This window comes from Vipera ursinii (assembly GCF_947247035.1).
Source record: "Vipera ursinii genome assembly, chromosome: 6".
Taxonomy (NCBI): Eukaryota; Metazoa; Chordata; class Lepidosauria; order Squamata; family Viperidae; genus Vipera; species Vipera ursinii.
Genome location: NC_139515.1, coordinates 2,589,875 through 2,611,814, shown reverse-complemented (window position 1 = coordinate 2,611,814; position 21,940 = coordinate 2,589,875). Strand labels below are relative to the sequence as shown.

Genomic DNA, 21,940 nt, shown 5'->3' with positions numbered 1-21,940 from the left:
AGCTTTGTGGTCTGTTAAAGCATTAGCCGGCATCCATCCCTCCGGGCTGGGGTTCAAATCCAGGTCAAGCAAACCCAATGGAGGATTTACCTAACAATCATATGAATCGCTTTACAGTGATTTGTTACGGCAAAAAAAAAAATTGTAAAATGAGTTATTAACAATCAGTTGGAGGGGAACAGAGTTGCAGATAACGAGAAGGCAATGTATTTTTTTTTATTTCCCATATTTATTCATTTGAATTATTTATGAGTATTTGTTTGTTATTCTGCCCCTCAGTTCTGTCTCTCGACAAAGACAAAATAAACGTTTCACCTTTATTAAACATTCCTGTTTTAATTCACTGCAATGCTCTCCTTTTAATTAACCACAACCCTAGCCTACTGTGACGCTCTGCCATCCTCCATCTCTCATTAATGTCGCCAGAGGTTTTTTTTTTGAGGGGGGTGGGCAGTTTACAAAAAAAAAATAGAATAAAAAAATCTTTTGTGGCTCACTCAAAAAGGTATATTTTAATGATCTCGAAAGTAACATTATTAGAACGAAGAACAAAAACAATTATCTGAAGGCTCAGTAAATGAGGCAGGTGTTTTGCATACGTTAAAAGGAAATGCAGAGCAGTCGATAATTTAAACAAAGGAAATCGTAGGCTTGCATGACGGGCTTGAGGTCAAACAAACACAAAGAACAACCAACTGACTGAAAAAAAAAATTATGCCTCTTAAATACACATACAGGAAAAACAAGACCTCTGATTTTGCATATCTGAAATTCAGAGTCCACAGCGCAGGCAAGGCAAGGATATTTGGAGGTATATATTTTCTATCTAGGAGTTGAAAGTCAATGTTTGATGCTCCTTCTGACACATTCCTACATAACTTTTGTATTTTGTACTGTTTGATTTTAAATACCCTGTAAACCGCCCTGAGTCCTTCGGGAAAGGGCGGTATATAAATTTAATAAAATGAAATTAAATTAAATTAATTCCAGGACCCTTGGCCCAAACAGGTGAGGCCATTGACTCTTTTAATGCCATCGCAGGAAAGGAGGTGGAGAAAAAGAGCTTGATTGATCTAATTGCATTTTCTACAAATATGACTTGGCGAAGTGTTACATCGGGGGTCTTCAAACTTGGCCCTTTTATGACTCGTGGGCTCCAACTCCCACAAGTTGAAGTCTGAGAGTTGAAGTCCACCAGTCATAAAAGGGCCGAGTTTGAAGACCCCTCCCAGAATTCCTCAGCCGGGCACGCTGGCTGAGGAATTCTGGGAGTTGAAGTCCAGGAGTCATAAAAGGGCCGAATTTGAAGACCCCTCCCAGAATTCCTCAGCCGGGCACGCTGGCTGAGGAATTCTGGGAGTTGAAGTCCAGGAGTCATAAAAGGGCCGAGTTTGAAGATCTCTCCCAGAATTCCTCAGCCAGGCACGCTGGCTGAGGAATTCTGGGAGTTGAAGTCCAGGAGTCATAAAAGGACCGAGTTTGAAGATCTCTTCCAGAATTCCTCAGCCGGGCACGCTGGCTGAGGAATTCTGGGAGTTGAAGTCCAGGAGTCATAAAAGGGCCGAGTTTGAAGATCTCTCCCAGAATTCCTCAGCCGGGCACGCTGGCTGAGTAATCCTGGGAGTTAAACTCCACGTGTCATAAAAGGGCCAAGTTTGCAGACCCCCGTGTTACATCTTCTTCGTCTTTGGCATGTGGGTGACAGAACATCTAAGCCTTCACAAAGCCAGAAACCAATTTCCGAGTGTCAGCTTGCAACATAAAAGACTCGTGCGCTTGGTCTCCACGTTACAGAGAAACGCGTTATCTCATCTCCCAAGAATAAGGGACTGGGTCTCACAACAGAATCGTCACGGTTGAAGTCTAATGCCCGCGAGTATTGGACCGTATCAGAATAATTCACATTACAGCAATAGCTTTACTGGCCAACACAAGGTGACCAAACCTCCCCCCCCAAAAAAAAAAACCCCACCCGAGTGCACAATCGTTTTCTCAGTAACGACTACAGAGGAGTGGGTTGAAGCACCAGCGTTAATCCCTCAATTCTCTGATGGTTTTGGAAGTAGGTTGTCAAAAATTAACAACTTCATATCCTGCTTACAACTTAAGAGTGTGGTTCGGCTGTATAGGATTCTTTTTTTTGGGGGGGGGAAAGAAAAATCACAATCACACACACACACACACACACACACACACACACACACACACACACACACACAAAGAGAGACATATACTGCACTGTTATTCACGGATAATGCCTTGCAATGAGAATAGGGTAAATTCCACCCTTGTGCAATTTCTGCTAAAGCAAACTTGAGTCCTCTTAGGGACAGGGGTCTTCCGACTTGGCCCTTTTATGACTCGTGGACTTCAAGCTCCCAGAATTCCCCAGCCAGAAGTCCACGAGTCACAAAGGGGCCAAGTGGGAAAGCCAGCCCCCCCCGTCTTAGCACATCAGTGGGCCTCCTCAAGCAAAGTCGGACTGGCTCAGCGGCTTTTCTCAGCCTGCTTTCGTCTCTTTTATTTTTTTATTAAAAACCGTCACGAAAGAGTTCTAAGTTACCCAAGCTATTTAAAAGGATGGAAACAAAGGATAAGGATTTATTTTCTTTCCTTTCGCTCTCTTAGGCGAAGCTGCTCCGTCAAAGCTTTCTGCCGTGGGGATCGTCCCACGCCATGTTCCGTCGCGCAGAGATCCAGTTTTACCCTTTTAGAGGCCTGCTCTTAAAAAAAAGGCAAGCTGGGTTACGCTCTGGCTCAGGGTCCGATCCTGATTAAATTGCCTAAAAAAAGGGGGTCCCCAACCCCACCCCACCCCCACCGTGGCCCCTATGGAAGCGGGCCACCGAAGCGGTGGGCAAATGCATGTGTGTGCATGCATTTGTAAAAACCCTAACCTTTTCCGGACCAGCGGAGATGGTGGGTGGGTGGGTAGCGAAGGGGGGGATGGTTTTGCACACAGCTGCCTTTGTGAAAGTGGCCCGCGCACACCTGAATCCATCCCCTCTCCCCCATTGCTGCTGCCGGACCACCCAGCCGGAAAAGGTAGGGGAACGCTAAGCTCAAGATCGCCTGTTAATTTATTTCGCGGTGTTCAAATTCTGCCCTTTCCTTAATTGGCTCCAGGAGAGCGTTTAGAAGAGCGGTTGGTTCCAGAAGCTTCTCCAGAATGGAACCTTTTCCCGCCAGCCAATCCTGCTTCCTTCTCCTTCCCCCCCCCAACATTTCTTTTCTTCCCCTCCAAGGAGAGCGAATGGGCAAAGAAAGGCAGAAGCCAAATGAAGCTTTAAATTCCTTAGCAGAAAACTCTTTCCAACGTGCTAGGTCAGGGCTTCTTCAAACTTGGCCCTTTCATGACTCGTGGACTTCAACTCCCAGAATTCCTCAGCCAGCGTGGCACGCTGGCTGAGGAATTCTGGGAGTTGAAGTCCACGAGTCATAAAAGGGCCAAGTTTGAAGACCCCACTCAGAATTCCTCAGCCGGGCACGCTGGCTTAGGAATTCTGGGAGTTGAAGTCCATGAGTCATAAATTCTAAGTTTGAAGACCCCTCCCAGAATTCCTCAGCCAGGCACACTGGCTTAGGAATTCTGGGAGTTGAAGTCCGCAAGTCATAAATTCCAAGTTTGAAGACCCCTCCCAGAATTCCTCAGCCAGGCATGCTGGCTGAGGAATTCTGGGAGTTGAAGTCCACGAGTCCTAAAAGGGCCAGGTTTGAAGACCGCTCCCAGAATTCCTCAGCCAAGCATGCTGGCTGAGGAATTCTGGGAGTTGAACTCCACGGGTCATGAAAGGGCCCAGCCTGAAGAGCCCTTGTGCTAGGTTTTCAAGCACGACTGAAAAGATGATTGCGAGGCCGCAGGGGGAACATGCAATTTCTGCCTGCCTTGAGTTTTCCAGCTGCACGCTCTCAGCTGTCACTCAGGGCCTGCAAGTGGTCACTTCGGTTGAGAAAGAGGCAGTGGATTTTCGGCCGAAGGCCGTCCTCTCTCATTTCCAGTTTTACCAGGAAGCGGCTCATCCCGGTATTGGGCGTCAGCAAAGACAATTCGGCCTTGGTCAACGCGGCTGGCAAAGTGCACCGCAGGTCTGAGACCAAGTAGCCCACCCAGTTCCTCATGTAGGCCCCATGACTCACAACCAGGAGGTTGGCTGCCAGACCTCCGGCGGCTCCTTCGGAGTTAGCCTCACGGGCAAGGCCACCCTGCTGGTTCGCCAACGAAGGGGTGGAAGTTCCTTCCGCCGTTCCTGCGTTGAATTCTGCCCTTGGGGGACGCTGGTTTTCTGGGCAGGCCTCCCGGGCAACCAGATGGCAAATGTCTTCGAAAAAATCCTTGACGCGGGCTTTTACCTAAAGGGAACAGAAGCCGGAACGGAAGCATTGCAAAGTTATTTGCAGGATAGGTGATTTTTTTTTTAAATTAAGGTGACTGACCCCTGAAGTGCCTGCTCAGATTCTCTCTGTTTCTGAGTTGCACATCTGAACTTCCAACAAATTTTGGCTTCAGGTCTCCATTTTCCACCTTGGCAGAAATGAAACCTGGATGTTCCAAGGCCCTGGTTCATATTCATCAATAAATAGTAATTGTAATAGTAATAACATCAAGGGACGCGGTGGCTCAGCGGGTTAGGACGCTGAGCTTGTCAATCAGAAGGTCGGCAGTTTGGCGGGTCGAATCCCGAGTGCCGCGTAGCAGAGTGAGCGCCTGTTACTCGTCCCAGCTTCTGCCAACCTAGCAGTTCGAAAGCACGTAAAAAATGCAAGTAGAAAAATAGGGACCGCTGCGGTGGGAAGGTAACAGCGCTCCGTGCGCCTTTGGCGTCTAGTCATGCCGGCCACATGACCACGAAGACGTCCTCGGACAAGCGCTGGCTCTTCGGCTTTGAAACAGAGATGAGCACCGGCCCCTAGAGTCGGAAACGACTAGCACGCATGTGCGGGGGAACCTTTACCTTTAATAGTAATAACAATAACCATGATGATGATGATGATAATAATAACAACAACCCGTGTCAACCATTAGTGGCAGTCAAATTGAAAGTTCAGTTGATTGAGTTTCATGAATAATAATAATAATCCCAAAACAACTGGAGCACCACTTGGACACCATCATCGGCATTGACATATTCGCCATCAGTCAATTGCAAAAGGCGGCCTTACTAGGAACTGCTTCCATCCTGCGACGAGATCTGTAACACCATCAAACATCCACATCTGCCTATCCCAGGTCCTTGGGAAGTGATTGTCCACTAGGACAATCCCTCTCACAGTTGCTACTATTGAGCAAGGTACCACCTATGCTATACCTGTGCATTTGAGTTTTCCTGCCTAAGTGTAGAACCTTACTTTTTTCACCATTGAATTTCATTTTGTTAGATAGTGCCCAGTGTTCGAGTCTGTCCAGATCCTTCTGTATCTTAAGCCTATCTTCTGGAGTATTGACTATTCCTGCCAGCTTGGTGTCGTCTGCAAATTTGATGAGTTCCCCATCTATCCCCTCGTCCAAATCGTTGATGAAGATGTTGAAGAGCACTGGGCCCAGAACGGAGCCCTGGGGCACCCCACTACACACTTCCCTCCGTGTAGATGCGGTTCCATTGAGCACCCCACGCTGAGTACGGCCGGTCAGCCAGCTACGAGTTAGCCATCTCAGCCATTCACAAGTGCATAAAGATTCCCAACGGGCCACAAACCCCAACAGAATCCTTACTTCATCCAGGGTTTCTCCTCCGGGAGGGGTAAAAGACAGATATGGCTCCCCGGCTTCCTTGGCCATGGCCTTAAGATCGCCGAGAGGCCTTCCTTCTGCCACTCCGTATTTCTGTCAAGACAGGAGAGAGAATGATGTAGCGATGATGGTGGCCACGATGCAGCGCTAGTATCCCTATGCTGAAGGGCGGCCCGTGGCAGACACACTTCCCTTCTCCTTTGGAGAAGGAAGGAAGCAAAGCAGCTTTCTGAGGCAGCTCCCGAGTCCACAAAGGAACTGCTTGTCCTCTGTCTCACCTCAGGTTCACCCACCATTCTCACGTCTGATCAGAGCTTGCCTTCTTGCAATCCCAGGACGTTAAACTTGCCTCCTGAAATCGTGGGCGCCCCATCACTGGAGATTTTAAAGAAGAGGCTAGCCCAGGGGTAGGCAACCTCGGCTCTTTTCTGACTCATGGACTTCAACTCCCAGAATTCCTGAGTCAGCATGGCTCAGCTTGAAAACCTCTCCCTTTTCCCTCAGCATGGCTGGCTCAGGAATTCTGGGAGTTGAAGTCCATGAGTCATAAAAGAGCCGAGGTTGCCTACCCCTGGGCTAGACAGTCACTTGTCTGAGACGGTATAGTTTCTCCTGCTTGAACAGGGAGCTGGACTAGAAGACCTCCAAGGTCCCTTTCAGCTTCTATTCTGTTCTATTCTATTATTCCATTCTCTATTCTATTCTATTCTATTCTATTCTATTCTATTCTATTCTATTCTATTCTATTCTATTCTATTCTATTCTATTTCTGTTTACTCTGTTCTAATTGTGTTCTGTTCTATTTTATTCTATTCTATTCCATTCTCTATTCCATTCCATTCTCGACAAGGACTGTTTCCTTGGATTAGATTGGCTGAGGCCCCTTTTTTGGAAGAGGAACAGCTGCCCGTCCTCCTAACGGTGGTCCCTGCACATGTACAGAACTGCAATTTGCAAACCAAGGCAGCCAACGGAAGCAGAGAGGTCTGGCCTTAACCCTAACCCCATTCTACTCAGCTCTTATTGTGACGATGCAGCCATGAAACCTGGTATTGATCTTCTAATCTAGGGGCAAGGAAATACTCACCCGTTCTCGAAGGCGGGGATCGCATTTTACAGGAATCTCTTTGCAGTGCTGGCTATTTCTAAGAATGGAGGCTGTGGTCTGAAATGTTAAAATGAATGTTGGAAAAGATTATTGTTTTATTTTTATTTTTTTTTTAAAAAAAATCCATTTCCAGATTTAGAGGCTGATCCCTGAATAACTCTGGGCGGTTTACAAATTAAAAAAAAGAACACAAAACGGAAATACAAGAAAGAACTGTGGACAACCGGAAAAAGAATACACAGACCACTTAGCAGACATGAGAAATGTAGCAGCAAGACCCCCCCACACACACACCCATTCTTCTGGAGCTTTCTTTTTCCAGAAATACTGACACCAGCATCAAGGCAGGGCCATTTCAGTGTCTAAAGGGTCCACCTTGTTATGTCATATATATTTTTCACTATATTAGAATGCAATTTTCAGACTGTATTGTCACTCGATTCACTAATCATTGTAAAGGTTATGATTTTATAGCATTATCCCACAAAAAAAATGAATTGAGAAAACAAACTCCTAGAATTATTACTGAATAGAATAGAAAATATGGCTAGAATAGAGAATAGGAAATAATAATAGAACAGAGTAGAACAGAACAGAAAATAGGAAATAATAAGGAATAGAATAGAACAGAGAATAGGAAATAATGAACAGAACAGATAATAGGAAATAATAAGGAATATAATATAATATAATATAATGTAATATAGTAGAGTTAACAGTGTTACTCGTCCCAGCTTCTGCCAACCTAGCAGTTCGAAAGCACGTAAAAATGCAAGTAGAAAAATAGGGACCACTCCGGTGGGAAGGTAACAGCGTTCCGTGCGCCTTTGGCGTCTAGTCATGCCGGCCACATGACCACGGAGACGTCCTCGGACAAGCGCTGGCTCTTCGGCTTTGAAACGGAGATGAGCACCGGCCTCTAGAGTCAGAAACGACTAGCACACACGTGCAGGGGAAACTTTACCTTGACCTTTTAGAGTAGAGTAGAACAGAATAGAGAATAGGAAATAATAAGGAATAGAATAGAATTGAACACAACAGAGAATAGGAAATAATAAGGAATAGAATAAAATAGAACAGAACAGGAGAATAGGAAATAAGGAATAGAATAGAATAGAATAGAATAGAATAGAATAGAATAGAATAGAATAAGGATAGGATAGGATAGGAATAGGAATAAAGAACAGAATAGGATAGGATAGGATAGGATAGAATAGAAAATAGAATAGAATAGAATAGAAACAAATAGAATAGAATAGAAATGAATAGAATAGAATAGAATAGAATAGAATAGAATAGAATAGAATAGGAGCTGGAAGGGACCTATGAGGCTTTCTAGTCCAGCCCCCTGCTCAAGCAGGAAAACCTATACCATTTCAGACAAGTGACTGTCTTTTATTAAATTTGTCTTCCAAAAAGTCTTAAGTATTTGTCCGTGCACAATTTCACCCACAATATACTTGCCTGCTTTGCCCGAAGCAGGTCACTGGTGAAGACATGAGTAAATCTAATATGACGGAGATACATCCCAGCTGCGTTGGCTTGCTTGAATCCAGTGTCTGACAGAGGCTCGTCCACACCCTGACCTGCAAAGAGCCACACTGGGAATGCATCTGACGGTTAGAACAAACATGTTTGAGCCATCGGTTGATCCTCTCCAGAGATCAGGGACAAGCATTAAGTTACAAAAGGCAGGCCCTTCTGAAAAAGGTCAGCCATCTCTAGAAGAAGTCAACAGATGTAGCTAAAGGCATGTTCCTTTCTTTTGCCTTATGTGATCCTAACTTAAAAACATCTTGTTTAGTTACACCATCTTGTGAAGGGCCATCTAGGTCGCTGGCTCAAGAAACAGCATGGAAGAAGATAAACAGGCTCTGTGCTGGCCTGTTTCAAGCGTGGGGTCAGGAGGCAGAGACTCACAATCATCAAAGCTGCAAGTGTAGAATCACAAAGAGGTTAAATCAGGGGTCTTCAAACTCGGCCTTTTGATGACTAGTGGACTTTAAAACTCCCAGAATTCTTCAGCCAGCGTGCCTGGCTGAGGAATTCTGGGAGTTGAAGTCCACAAATCATAAAAGGGCCAAGTTTGAAGACCCCTGGTCTGGATCCAAGCTTGCAGTTTCATCAAAATGGCCGACTGAGGAATTCTGGGAGTTGAAGTCCACAAGTCATCAAAGGGCCAAGTTTGTAGATGCCCGATTTAAAGCATCAATCTGCATCAAGCTTTCACAGATCCCCTCTGACAACATTGCAGCCCCCCCCCAGGGACAGCCATCTTGAAACTACAGGCGGTCCTCGACTTGCGACAATGGAGCCCAAAGTTTCGGCTGTTAAGTAAAACAGTTGAGTTTTGCCCCATTTTACAATTTTTCTGGCCACTGTTGTTAAGTGAGTCGCTAGACTTGTTAAGTGAGTAGCCCAGTTGTTAAGTGAATCTGACTTCCTCCCTTGACTTTGCTTGTCAGGTCACAAAAGGTGATGAAGATGATGATGATAATAATGTTGGGAGGGACCTCAGTGGTCATCTAGTCCAACCCCCCTGCTCAGGCAGGAAACCCTAGACCAATTCAGACAAACAGCTGTCCAGTCTCTTCTTAAAAACTTCCAGTGTTGGAGCATTCACAGCTTCTGGAGGCAGGTTGTTCCACTGGTTAATTGTTCTCACTGTCAGGAAATTTCTCCTTAGTTCTAGGTTGCTTCTCTCCTTGCCTAGTTTCCATCCGTTGCTTCTTGTCCTGCCTTCAGGTGCTTTGGAGAATAACTTGGCTTGGAACATTCAGGAGCCTTCATGATGCACGCACACCCCTTCACATTGTGCAAGCAGCAAAGTGCTTTTTTTAGGTTGTTTCTCAGATATACATAATAGTACCTTTGTCCAGTACCTGGGCAAAAATCAGTACTGAATTTCCAAATAAAAGAGATAAAGGGCCCCATGATTTAATAACCACCCGGAGAGACAAACCTTGCATTATCTTCTCTTTGTTGTATCTTGTTTCTCCACTGTGAGGAAAAAAAGAAAACAGAAACCCGAAACTTAGAAACAGGAGAAAAAGCAATTCTGATTGAGATAACAACAACAACAACAATAAAGTTGGAAGGGATCTTGGAGGTCATCTAGTCCAACCACCTGCTCAGGCAGGAAGCCTATACCATTCCAGACAAATGGCTGTCCAATCTCTTCCTTAGCCGGGAATCTTTAGTGTTACCCAGCCCTTACAGCACTGACTCAGATGAGGTGTGTGACCAGCCATATGCTAAATAAATAATAATAATAAATAATAAATCAGATGAGGCAGCCCAGACTTTCCTGGCTGACAAAACACACAATTTCGTTACGCACACACAAACACCAACACTGCTGGTGGGGATGCTCCCTGTGTAGCAAATGTTGCCTGCCTCTCTTGAGGCACAGGCCTCAGTCCAGGAAATCTACCAATGACTTCTCAGCTCTGACTTGATCACAGGGACTCATGTCACTAAAATGTACCAGAATTGTGAGAGATTAAGCAAGGAAAACCAGTCTTTTTCCTAGCTGGAAAGATTGGCATGGCTCTGTATAATTTGGGTTAGGGACAATGATATATGATCAGTAAGTATTATAGCAGGGGTCTTCAAACGTGGCCCTTTTATGACTTGTGGACTTCAACTCCCAGAATTCCTCAGCCAGTGTGCATGTTGGCTGAGGAATTCTGGGAGTTGAAGTCCACAAGTCATAAAAGGGCCACGTTTGAAGACCCCCGATCTATTCTATTCTTGTTTCCAGCAGCAGCACTTAAGAAACAAGCATGAAGACCCTGCTTCTCTCTCCAACATTTTAAACTTGGAGACAGATCGTCCTTTTTAAACTTGGAGACAGATCGTCCTTTTTTCTCCGGAAGTCTAACACCATCTCTTTCGTCTTGAAGTTGAAGTCCACAAGTCATCAAAGGGCCAAGTGTGAACACCCCCCTGTATTATGGGATCGAGGGGGAAGACTGGAATCACCAAGGCCTGCCAGCAGCAACGAAAGCAATCAACGAGAAAAGGGTCTAAGAGGGAAGGCCGACATTATATACAGAAAGAACAAGGTGGCTCCGACAAGTCATAAAAGGGTCAAGTTTGAAGACCCCTGCCTTAACCACTAGGCCAACTGGCCAGCTGATTCAAGACCCCCGCTCTCGACCCTCTGTGAGGATCAGCCCCGAGGAAACGTCCACCCCGGACTCCGGGCTTCTTGAGCGGGCTTGGGGAGGAGAGACCGGGTCAGAATCAGAATCAGAGAGTTGGAAGGGACCCGGGAGGTCATCTAGCCCAACCCTCCCGCCCAGCCCAAGCAGGAGACCCTGCGCCATTGCTGACCGACGGCCAGTCCAGTCTCTTCTTGAAAGCCTCCCGGGATGGAGCCCCCAGAACAACGGAAGGCAACACAACCGGGCAACTCTGCCTTCGGGGCAGGTCGCCGGGAGCAAAAGACGCCCTGCGCCACCCGCAGCGCCCGGCTGAAGAGCCCCGGAGGGGGACGGAGAGGGAAGAGGTCCCATCCTCCGAGGCCCCAGGCAGCGGCTCGCCCAGGGGGACCCTTCCCGGCTTCCATTCCGGCGCAAGATACTCACTGCCGGACAACCGTTAAGCCGAAGGCAGCCATGCTTGAGGCTGCCGGTGCCGCCCGCGCCGATGACGTCATGCCGGCTGCGACGCGCCGCGCCCGGGCCAATGGCGGCGGGGAAAGGGGTGAAGTCTCGCGAGAAGACGCGGCGGGGAGGAGAATTGAATAGAGATGGGGGGCGGGGCGGGTTGGTGAGGGTGTCGTTATGAGGGAAACTCTTCCCTCATTTTGGGCCCGGCTGGGGAGGAGAGAGGAGGGGAAGGGAAGAAATAGAGGGGTGGGTGGGAGGAAGGGACGAAAGAAGGAGGGAAGGAAGGAAAGGGGAAGAAGAAATAGGCCAGAGGGGTGGTGGTGGTGGTCTTCAAACGTGGCCCTTTTATTGACTTGTGGACTTCAACTCCCAGAATTCCTCAGCCAGGCAAGCTGGCTGAGGAATTCTGGGAGTTGAAGTCCGCAAGCCATGAAGGGGGTCGAGTTTGAAGACCCCTGAAATAGGCGGAAGGAAGCAAGGAAGGGAAGGAGGAAACTGGAAGAAGGAAAGGAAGAAATTGGCGGAAGGAAGAAAGGGAGGATGGAGGAAAGTAAAGTAAAGGAAGAAAGGAAGGAAGGGAGAAATAGGCAGAAGGAAGGAAAGGAAGAAATTGGTGGAAGGAAGGAGGTAAGAGTGGAGGCAAGTCAAGGAAGAAATAGAAAAAAAAGGAATGGAATGGCAGGAAAGGAAAAGAGTGGAAAGGAAGAAAGGAGGAAATTGGTGGAAGGAAAGAAGTAGAGTGGAGGAAAGGAAAGGAAATGGAAGAAAGGAATGAAGAAATAGGCAGAAGGAAGGAAAGGAAAAGTGGAAAGGAGGAAAGAAGAAAGGAATGAAGAAATTGGTGAAAGGAAGGAAGAGTGGAGGAAAGTAAAGAAAGGAAACAAAATAGGTGGAAGGAGGAAGAATGGAGGAAAGGAATGGAAGAAATAGGCGGAAGGAAGGAAGGGGGAAAGGGAAAGGACAGGAAATAGACAAAAAGGAAAGGAAGAAATAGGCGGAAGGAAAGGGGAAGGAGAGAAGGAAAGAAGAGTGTTAAAAATGGTCATAAGTCACCGTTTTCAGTGCCATTGTAACTTTGAACAGTCACTAAATGAATTGTTGTAGGTCAAGGACTACCTGTATTCCTTAGTTCCTGACTGATCTCTTCCTCTCCCCGTAATTGACAGGACCAATCCTCTGAATTTTGATCACGTGATCGTGGGAAGGCTGCAATGGTCTCAAGCGTGAAAAACGCTTATACGTGTCAGGACCCACCCCAAACCACGTCTTAGGAAGACAAAATTCTTGGGAGTCAAATCTATTCCAAAAAGAATCTTTACTATGACATGCTTGGTTGTAGGAATATGAGACAGGACTTAATATTATTCCACGAAGTAAACCCTTATAAAGAGTTCCCGGTTTAACCCCCCTTAACCCCATTTGGTCAGCCCCCCCATCATTTACCTCGTATCATCCCTCTCGTGGGAAAAAGAAACTTAGGACCTTTCATGTTTATTGCTCTCTTCCATGACACAAGCCAGATACTAGCCCCCCCTTTTGTTTCCCCAGTTCAAAAGGCTTCTCCTTTCCTTTGAAATGCCTAATACCGATTCAATACACATCTATTCTCTTCTCTTTGGGAGATGGCAGAATCCAGGGAATAATGTTTGAAACATTCCATTTATGAATATGATATAAATGGATTCTGACAACGTCACTTTTTTCAGTTCTGTTGTAACTTCGAACGGTCACTTAATGAACTGTTGTCAGTTGAGGACTAGCTGTAGAAGATTTCTATCTGGGCTTAGAATAACAGAGTTGGAAGGGACCTTGGAGGTCTTCTAGACCAACCCTCTGCTCAAGCAGGAGACTCTATACCACTTCAGACAAAGGGCTGTCCAGTCTCTTCTTAAAGGCTTCCAGTGTTGGAGCATTCACCGCTTCTGGAGGTTGTTCCACTGGTTAATTGTTCTCACTGTCAGGAAATTCCTCCTTTGTTCTAGGTTGCTTCTCTCCTTGATTAGTTTCCATCCATTGCTTCTTGTCCTTTTCACTAGACTAAAAGGTAAAGGTTCCCCCGCACATGCGTGCTAGTTGTTTCCAACTCTAGGGGCCGGTGCTCATCTCCGTTTCAAAGCCGAAGAGCCAGCGCTTGTCCGAGGACGTCTCTGTGGTCATGTGGCCGGCATGACTAGACGCCAAAGGCGCACGGAACGCTGTTACCTTCCCACCAGAGTGGTCCCTGTTTTCTACTTGCATTTTTACGTGCTTTCGAACTGCTAGGTTGGCAGGAGCTGGGACAAGTAACAGGCGCTCACCCTGTTACGCGGCACTCGGGATTCGACCCGCCAAACTGCCGACCTTCTGATCGACAAGCTGAGCGTCCTAACCCACTGAGCCACCGCGTCCCTCTTTCACCAGACTAGACATACTCAATTCCTGCCTGATTTGTTAAGCAGGACATCCCCAAATTCCTCTTAAACTTGTCGCCATTAAATCCTGACTCGCTGTCTCGTGCCTGGCCTGTAACTCTCTTTTGGGGTAGATCCGTTAAATGACCCATTAAAATTTTTAATCAGGTGAGACACTAAGCTTCTCTAACTTAACAGCTCTTCCTCCAGTATTTTTGTTGTTAGCTGCAAAGTCGTGTCCGACCCCTCGCGAGCCCACAGACAACGTTCCTCCATGCCTTCCTGTCCTCTACCATCTTCTGGAGTCGGTTTAGGCTCACGCCTACTGCTTCAGTGACTCCATCCAGCCACCTCATTCTCTGTCATCCCCTTCTTCTCTTGCCCTCAACCGTTCCCAGCATAAGGCTCTTCTCCAGTGAGTCCTTCCTTCTCCTCAGGGGCCAAAGTATTTGAGTTTCATCCTCCAGTATTACTGCAGCTGTAAAACAAAACAAAAAAAACGCATGCTGGGAGAGGCGCTCATGCACACATGCATATTGACAGGTCTTAAAAGGAGGTAGAACTGGTTAGACTTGCTCCCCTTCTCCCCACCGTTTCCCTTTCTCAGCCCTACGTGTTGATTGAGCAAGCTACTCTGGGCTCTTCCTTCTTCCTTTTCACTATCTACACCTTCAGGTAGACCCCAAAAAGATCAGGCTTAAAACTGCAGCTTGACTGCAGGAGGCATCAGCCAGTGCAAGAGAGAGGTGAGTGGTTCCCTCATCCCGCTAAGATATCTTTTTTTTCTTTTTAAGTCTTTTAACTTCAGGCAGGGCTGCACCAAGGGGGGGTGGGGTGGGGGGAAATGCTCAGAAACAAAAAAAGAAATCGAGCTTCCAAGTAGCCATTTTAGCAGTGTTTAAAAGAGAGAAATTGTTCCTGCTTTTACTTCCCTCTGCATTTTATCTATCGGAATGCAATGCAGCCAATAGCCCTTTTCTGCGTTTCAGAGTCAACGCTGCACGCTTGCCTTCCACGCTCTTCAGTAGGGTACTTGTAGCTGAGGGCCATTAGCGAGAAGAGGCAGGTTTTCTTCTTTTTAAGGTTGATAGTTAACGAATTCAGAGTACAGCATTTCAAAAGCGATTTTATTTTATTTATTTTATTTCATTTTTTTTTCCTGCAGTAATTTTCAAAACATTCTACAAATTGCATGATCGGTCTCTCTCTCTCTCTCTCTCTCTCTCTCTCTCTCTCTCTCTCTCTCTCTCTCTCTCTCTCTCTCTCTTTTAAGCAAAAGGAAGGCACGCTTGATATACAATTTTACCTGGGAAAAGCAAAACCAGTTCCACTGACCAAATCCAGCCCAATGTTCTCAGAAGGGCAAGTCCTGTTATTAGGTGAATCAAAAGTTTGGGAAATGGGCCCAAACTTTCCAGGCCTCTTCGTCAGACAGCGCAGTTACAATGCCACAGGGAGAGGAGGCTTCTGACTCTCGTTCAACTTTTTATCTGATCGTTTGATAAGCCATAATGCCACCTGATATAAATGTGACCTGAGAAACACACCCGTTCTCCGCTTTTAACTACCTTTTCCACGTCACACGGGCAGCTATTGGTGATGAATCGGGAGGGGAAAAAAAACTTGACAGATGTCACCCATGGTTATACAGCCTACTAAAGATTGAGGGTTTGTGAAAACTACTCTTTGTTGCCACAGCTAATCATTTGGCTAGGATCTTGAGCTATAAAAGAACAGGGCCCGCTTTCTTTGATCAAGGTGGCAATAATCGCCTGGCATCATAATTAGAAGCATAAATTTAAATGTCACTTAACCTTGTGACCCATCCTATTGAGAAGTTTTCATTTGCGGGTATCCTGTTGGCATGGGGGGAAATCTCAAAGACAAATCCAGTCTGCAGATCGTTTTGGTCAAATCTGTAGAAGCAGGTAACCGAGGATAGAACACGGGGTGTGTCTTGCCAGATCCAGTTAGATTGCCCACAAAGAGACCTGGTCTCATAATCATAATCATAATAGTAAAGTTGGAAGGGACCTTGGAGGTCATCTAGTCCAACCCCCTGCTCAGGCAGGAAACCCAATACCATTTCAAACAAATGGAACACCTGCTGCCGGCATCGAGCTCCCTTCGTCCAGTGCGCTCCCACAGGGAGGGTCTTCTCAGGGTGCCGCCGGTAAAAGACTGCCGGCGGATAACACCCAGGGGTAGGGCCTTCTCAGTGGGGGTGCCTGCCCTCTGGAACCAGCTGCCAGTGGAGCTGAGGACTGCCCCCGACCTCCGTTCATTCCGCCGGGACCTGAAGACCTGGCTCTTCGAGCTCTCTGGCCCAGGCTGAGAATCTTAATTTTCATTTTAATTGGGGTTTTTAATTTGTTCAGGGATTGATACAATTTTTAAATTGTTTTTAACTTTTGTATTTTTTGTTTTTAGTCACCCTGTAAACCGCCCTGAGTCCTTCGGGAAAGGGCGGTATATAAATACAATACAATAAAATAAAATAAAATAAATAAAATAAATGGCTGTCCAGTCTCTTCTTAAAAACTTCCAGTGTTGGAGCATTCACAGCTTCTGGAGGCAGGTTGTTCCACTGGTTAATTGTTCTCACTCTCAGGAAATTCCTCCTTAGTTCTAGGTTGCTTCTTTTTCAGTGATGGAGTATTCACTACTTCTAGAGGTAGGTTGTTCCACTGGTTAATTGTCCTCACTGTTAAAGAGATTTCTCCTTAGTTCCGGGTTGCTTCTCTCCTTGATGAGTTTCCATCCGTTGCTTCTTCTCCTGCCTTCAGGTGCTTTGGAGAATAGCTTGACTGCCTCTTCTTTGGGGCAGCCCCTGAGATACTGGAAGCCTGCTATCATATCACCCCTCGTCTTTCTCTTCGTTAAACTACTAGACCTACCCAATTCCACAGAAACAGGCCGTGGAGGCGGCAATCACTGCGAGCACAGAGAACTAGGGTTTAAAAAGAAATGGATGTTAGACAAGGGACCTCACCCCAGGCTTAGTCAAGAGGCACCCTTTATTCTTGAGGTGCGCCTAGATCAGGGGTCGGCAACCTCGGCTCTTTTATGACTCGTGGACTTCAACTCCCAGAATTCCTTAGCCAGCCACGCTGAGGGAAAAGGGAGAGGTTTCCAAGCTGAGGCATGCCGAGTCAGGAATTCTGGGAGTTGAAGTCCACGAGTCATAAAAGAGCCAAGGTGGCCTACCCCTGCCCTAGGCCTAGGCCGCTCTATGACTCGTGGACTTCAACTCCCAGAATTCCTGAGCCAGCCATGCTGAGGGATAAGGGAGGGGTTTCCAAGCTGAGCCATGCCGGCTCAGGAATTCTGGGAGTTGAAGTCCACCAGTCGTAAAAGAGCCAAGGTTGCCTACCCCTGCCCTAGGCCTAGGCCGCTTTATGACTTGTGGACTTCAACTCCCAGAATTCCTGAGCCAGCCACGCTGAGGGGAAAGGGAGAGGTTTCCAAGCTGAGGCATGCTGACTCAGGAATTCTGGGAGTTGAAGTCCACGAGTCATAAAAGAGCCGAGGTTGCCGACCCCTGGCCTAGATGAACTGGTTGTGTCCAGTGTAACAAAGAGAAAGACTGGGGGACGAGACGACAGCAGTCTTCCAAAATGTGAGGGTCTGTCACAGAGAAGGTGGGGAATCAACCTATTCTCCAAAGCACCTTGAGGGCAGGACAAACTTAGCGAACGCACCTGGCCCCCTCCTATTTTCCTCACAACAACAACCCTGTGAGGTGAGCTGGGCTGAGAGAGAGAGAGAGAGAAGGGGTGGGTGGGGAGCGGCCCAAGGTCAGCCGGCAGGCTTTCATAGCTAAGGCAGGACTTGAACTCACCGCCTCTTGCTTTCCGGCCCGCTGCCTTAACCGCTAGACCAAACTGGCTGAAATTTACATTATATCAGGGCTAGATTTGAGGAGCCCCATTTCTAGATTCTGCTCGAAGTCCGTACACCCCGAATTTTCGGAGACCTCGGCCCACATAATCTCTGGCTTAGCGAACGATGTGCAAAAGTCCCGATCGGTGTGTTGGTTTTTTTCCCCCCTCCTAGCGAACACAGAGAAGCTTGACACACTTGAAATGACTGTTAACGTTTCCTGTGGTTAAATTTCCTCACCACCCCTGCTAGGCTCCACTGCGACAAGCGGAGGCAAAATTTCTAAACGCCACGCTAGGTCGCCGCAGTAGAAGGTCTACAGTATTTCCTGTAAAACGTTGACGGGGGAAGGCACGGCTGCGCCCTCCGAACGCCGAACGTTGTGCTGCGCTCGTCCTCCTAAGGTAAAGACGGGACAAACTTAGTTTAACGGAGGCAACCTTTTGTAAATTGCATTGGTGGTGCCTTTGTGGTCATTCTGGACCTGATTAACCTCTTCCCCTCCAAGAGAAATCCGGAGGCTTTCCGCACATTTATTTCAGATCTTTTAAGAATCTAACAGGGGTGTGCTTCAGCCCAATAGCTGGATACACACCTTATTTGAGATGTTGCTCAGCTCCTTCAGGGCCCAAGCTGGGGCTTCGGAGATAGCTCTCCCCAGATTGCTGGGGGGTTTATTTATTTATTTATTTATTTATTTATTTATTTATTTATTTATTTTATTTTATTTTAATTCCATTTATATCCCGCCCTTCTCCGAAGACTCAGGGCGGCTTACAAGCTTAGCAGTAGCCTTCATTCTATGTATATGCCTGCTTATTAGGGCTTTCACACACACACCCCCAAGCGGCATTATTAGTGGCATTGTCAGTGGCTTTTAGCCGGTTGCCTGGAACAAAAGCAGATTCAGGGGAAAACATTAAACTTGGCCCGAGAAAACTAGGTTTTGTTTTTTTAATTTTAATTCCATTTATATCCCTCCCTTCTCTGAAGACTCAGGGCGGCTTACAAGCTTAGCAGTAGCCTTCATTCTATGTCTATGCCTGCTTGTTAGGGCTTTCACACACACACCCCCAAGCGGCATTTTTACAAAGTCAGCTTAATTGCCCCCAACAATCTGGGTCCTCATTTTACCTACCTGGGAAGGATGGAAGGCTGAGTCAACCTTGAGCCTGGTGGGACTCGAACCTGCACTAATGGCAGGCAGCTGGTGTTTAGGGGGAGATGCAAAGCGTGCCAGGTTTCTTCCAGTCGCAATCCTTTAAAATCTGTTTTTTTCATAGTGCACGTCGGTTGAGGAAGGTAACTTTTTTTTTTTTTTTTTAGAAATGGTACACCGTTGTGATGTGCGGAAGGCGTGCTAAGGTCAAGTATTGGTGGAGTCTCCAGCTTTGTTCTCCCCTGGCTTTGAAAACAAGGTCCTTTGTGGAACAAACCCAGGCTCTAGGCCTGTTTCGCTTGCTAAAGGGACGGCACAGAGGTCATGTGATCGAACGCTGCCAATCTTTTAAATCAAAAGTCCCCAACCTTTTGGGACACCAGGGACCGCTTCCGTGGAGAAAGGGTTTTTTTTTTCCCCAGGGACTGGAGAAGGCGTGGTTTTCTGTACTGCCTGCATCCCACACATAGGGTTTTGCTGGTTTGTGTGGACTGGTGGCTGGCATGCCGCGGCCCGGTACCAGTCCACGGACTGGGAGTTGGGGGCCTCTACTCTCAACGATTGCCTTGCCAGAGGTAGCACTGTTTATCAGAGGAACAGAATTGGAAGATGACCTGGGAGGTCATCTAGTCCAACCCCCTGCTCAGGCAGGAGACCCTATACCATTTCAGATAAATGTTTGTCCCGTCTCTTCTTAAAAACTTCCCATGTTGGAGCATTCTGGAGGCAGGTTGTCCCACTGGTTAACTGTTCCTAACTGTCAGGAAGTTTCTCCTGAGTTCCAGGTTGCTTCTCTCCTTGGTGAGTTTCCATCCGTTGCTTCTTGTCCTGCCTTCGGGTGCTTTGGAGAATAGCTTGACTCCCTCTCCTTTGGGGCAGCCCCTGAGATACTGGAAGACTGCTATCTTGTCTCCCCTGGTCCTTCTCTTCATTAAACTAGACATACCCAATTCCAGCAACCCTTCTTTGTATGTTTTAGCTTCCAGTCTCCTAATCATCTTTGTTGCTCTGCTTTGCTCTGTTCTCTGTTGTATAAGGAGCAAGGAAGGGCTGGAGATGAACAGAACATTTTGATGTAAGAGCTATTAAATCATGGAATCGGTTGGCCAGAACAATGATGGCATCACATGATTATTTTTTCCCCCAATGGGGGCTGGATGGCTACATTGCATTTAGAAAAAAAATAGGCAATAAACTTTGGTTATTTGTTTTCATGTGGCTTTTATTTTTATTTTATATTTTATAAACATTCTGAGGTGATGCAATGTAACAATTCTGTTGTTGCTAGCTGGGATAATGCAACATACCATTATTTTTTTTTAGCCATTCTAAAAATGTTTATTGTGGCAAAATAACTAGAAACATCCCTCCTTCAATCAATGATATTTAGAAATTTATGGAAAATAGCTTTGGCAGGGGAAAAAAACCCCAGCTTCCTTGCAAACTGTAGAACAACTCTTTTAATTAAGGAATGTTTTATACAAATCTGGTTTCCAGTTTTTAAGGGCATCAGCAAATTAGTTCCTAACAGATTATCCTCATTTATTGAACTATTGCTGAGCTATGGATTTCCCCAACAATCTTCTGCTAAGCCCAATCTTCTACTAAGCCTATTAAGCTTTGCTAGCTTCCTTATTGGCAGAAAAACAGCAAAGAATTCATTTTCGGTTGACGTGAGGTAACTGATGGTACGATGGCATGATGTAACTTGCACCTGAAAGCAGGACAAGAAGCAACGGATGGAAACTCATCATGGAGAGAAGCAACCAGGAATTAAGGAGAAACTTCCTGACAGTGAGGACAATTAACCAGTGGAACCACCTGCCACCAGAAGTTGTGAATGCTCCAGCACTGGAGGTTTTTCAGAAGAGACTAGACAGCCCTTTGTCTGAAATGGTGTAGGGTTTCGTGATTGAAATGCTTGTTTTGCAATTTTGCTTTGGGATACTCCGTCTCCCATACTCTTGTCTGGAGCACGTCTGGATTCTCCTCGGGAACTTAACGCTTAACTTCCTTGTGTGTAGCGTGCATCGTGGGCAGCAGTTAGTTTCGTGGTGACTGACACAGTGACAACAGAGACATTCTATGTTGTTCTGTTCTGTTTAGGCGAATGGAAGATTGCTCTTCTTTTAACGCAGTGGGGCTGCAAGCATCAAATACGAAATAAGCCTCATTGACTCGTGAGGATCTCAGCCTGTGCCTCACAAAAGTAATCATGTCTGCCTCCAGAAGTGGCGGATGCTCCAACACTGGAAGTCTTTAAGAAGAGACTGGACAGCCCTTTGTCTGAAGTGGTATTGGGTTTCCCTGCCTGAGCAGGGGGTTGGACTAGATGACCTCCAAGGTCCCTTTCAGCTTTATTCTGATTGATCGGTTGATTGAATTTCTAGTCTAATGCTCTATATCCCCAAGTAGGTTTTGGGCGGGTTTGGTGAATAACACATTCTGGAGATTCAGCACCTCCTTGTAAAATAAATAAAATAACGACGTTAACTCATCTCGCTTAACCACAATGTCAAACATGCTGTATGTTTACCTTTTAGGCAGTCCTTTGCTACTTCAGCAGCTATTTATAGGAGCGATTGCCCAAAAAGAAAAAAGGAAAGAAAAAAAAAAAGAATTATCACGAAGAACCTCAAGGCAAGACGCTTTGTGCGCCCTCTGCTCTTTTGGCCGTGTCCAGCTTTCGTGGGCTGCCTTTTAAGACTAATGAAATGGCAACTTCGTGAAAAGCTGTGAGGATGGACAGATGGCAGAAAAAAGGTGTTGGTGATCCTCAGCGACAGGAAGATCCAGAAAGCAGCGGCAAAGCGGAAGATGACTCGGGAACCCAGCTGGAGGTCTTCGCCAAAGCGCACGAATTCTTCCAGATCTGCGATACGGAAGGGAAGGGGTTTGTCGCTCGCCACGACATGCAGGTAAATTGCAAAAAAGGCGGATGTCTAAGTAATTCATTCGTTTTTCAAGGAACCATTTATTTGTCCTGGTTGAAGTCACAGCTGGGAGCCGGCAAGAATGAATAGCACTTTTATTCTCACAGCATCATCATCATCATCA

At 46.5% G+C, this 21,940-nt stretch overlaps 2 protein-coding genes across 5 annotated transcripts in view; one reads left to right on the top strand and one right to left on the bottom strand.

The window, feature by feature from the left end:
- Nucleotides 1–219: 219 nt before the first annotated feature.
- On the bottom strand, nucleotides 220–11,499 carry TIGAR (TP53 induced glycolysis regulatory phosphatase; the record flags this gene model as incomplete). Its single annotated transcript, XM_083365912.1, has 6 exons — nucleotides 220–4,350; nucleotides 5,711–5,821; nucleotides 6,816–6,893; nucleotides 8,301–8,422; nucleotides 9,799–9,836; nucleotides 11,429–11,499. 6 exons carry the CDS (start codon nucleotides 11,497–11,499, stop codon nucleotides 3,910–3,912), a joined length of 861 nt encoding a protein of 286 aa, XP_083222038.1. The 3' UTR covers nucleotides 220–3,909.
- A 2,957-nt stretch (nucleotides 11,500–14,456) lies between these two features.
- The window catches only part of CRACR2A (calcium release activated channel regulator 2A), a 43,700-nt gene continuing 36,216 nt past the window's right edge, over nucleotides 14,457–21,940 (top strand). Inside the window, exons 1-4 of one of the 4 annotated variants that reach the window (XM_083365844.1) lie at nucleotides 14,517–14,588; nucleotides 17,899–18,128; nucleotides 19,051–19,089; nucleotides 21,427–21,801. In XM_083365844.1, the coding sequence (XP_083221970.1) occupies nucleotides 21,625–21,801 (177 nt within the window). In that variant the 5' untranslated portion in view covers nucleotides 14,517–14,588; nucleotides 17,899–18,128; nucleotides 19,051–19,089; nucleotides 21,427–21,624. Of the gene's footprint in view, nucleotides 14,589–17,898; nucleotides 18,129–19,050; nucleotides 19,090–21,426; nucleotides 21,802–21,940 lie in introns of all 4 variants that reach the window. The other 3 variants (XM_083365843.1, XM_083365842.1, XM_083365845.1) reach the window with 3 other exon arrangements.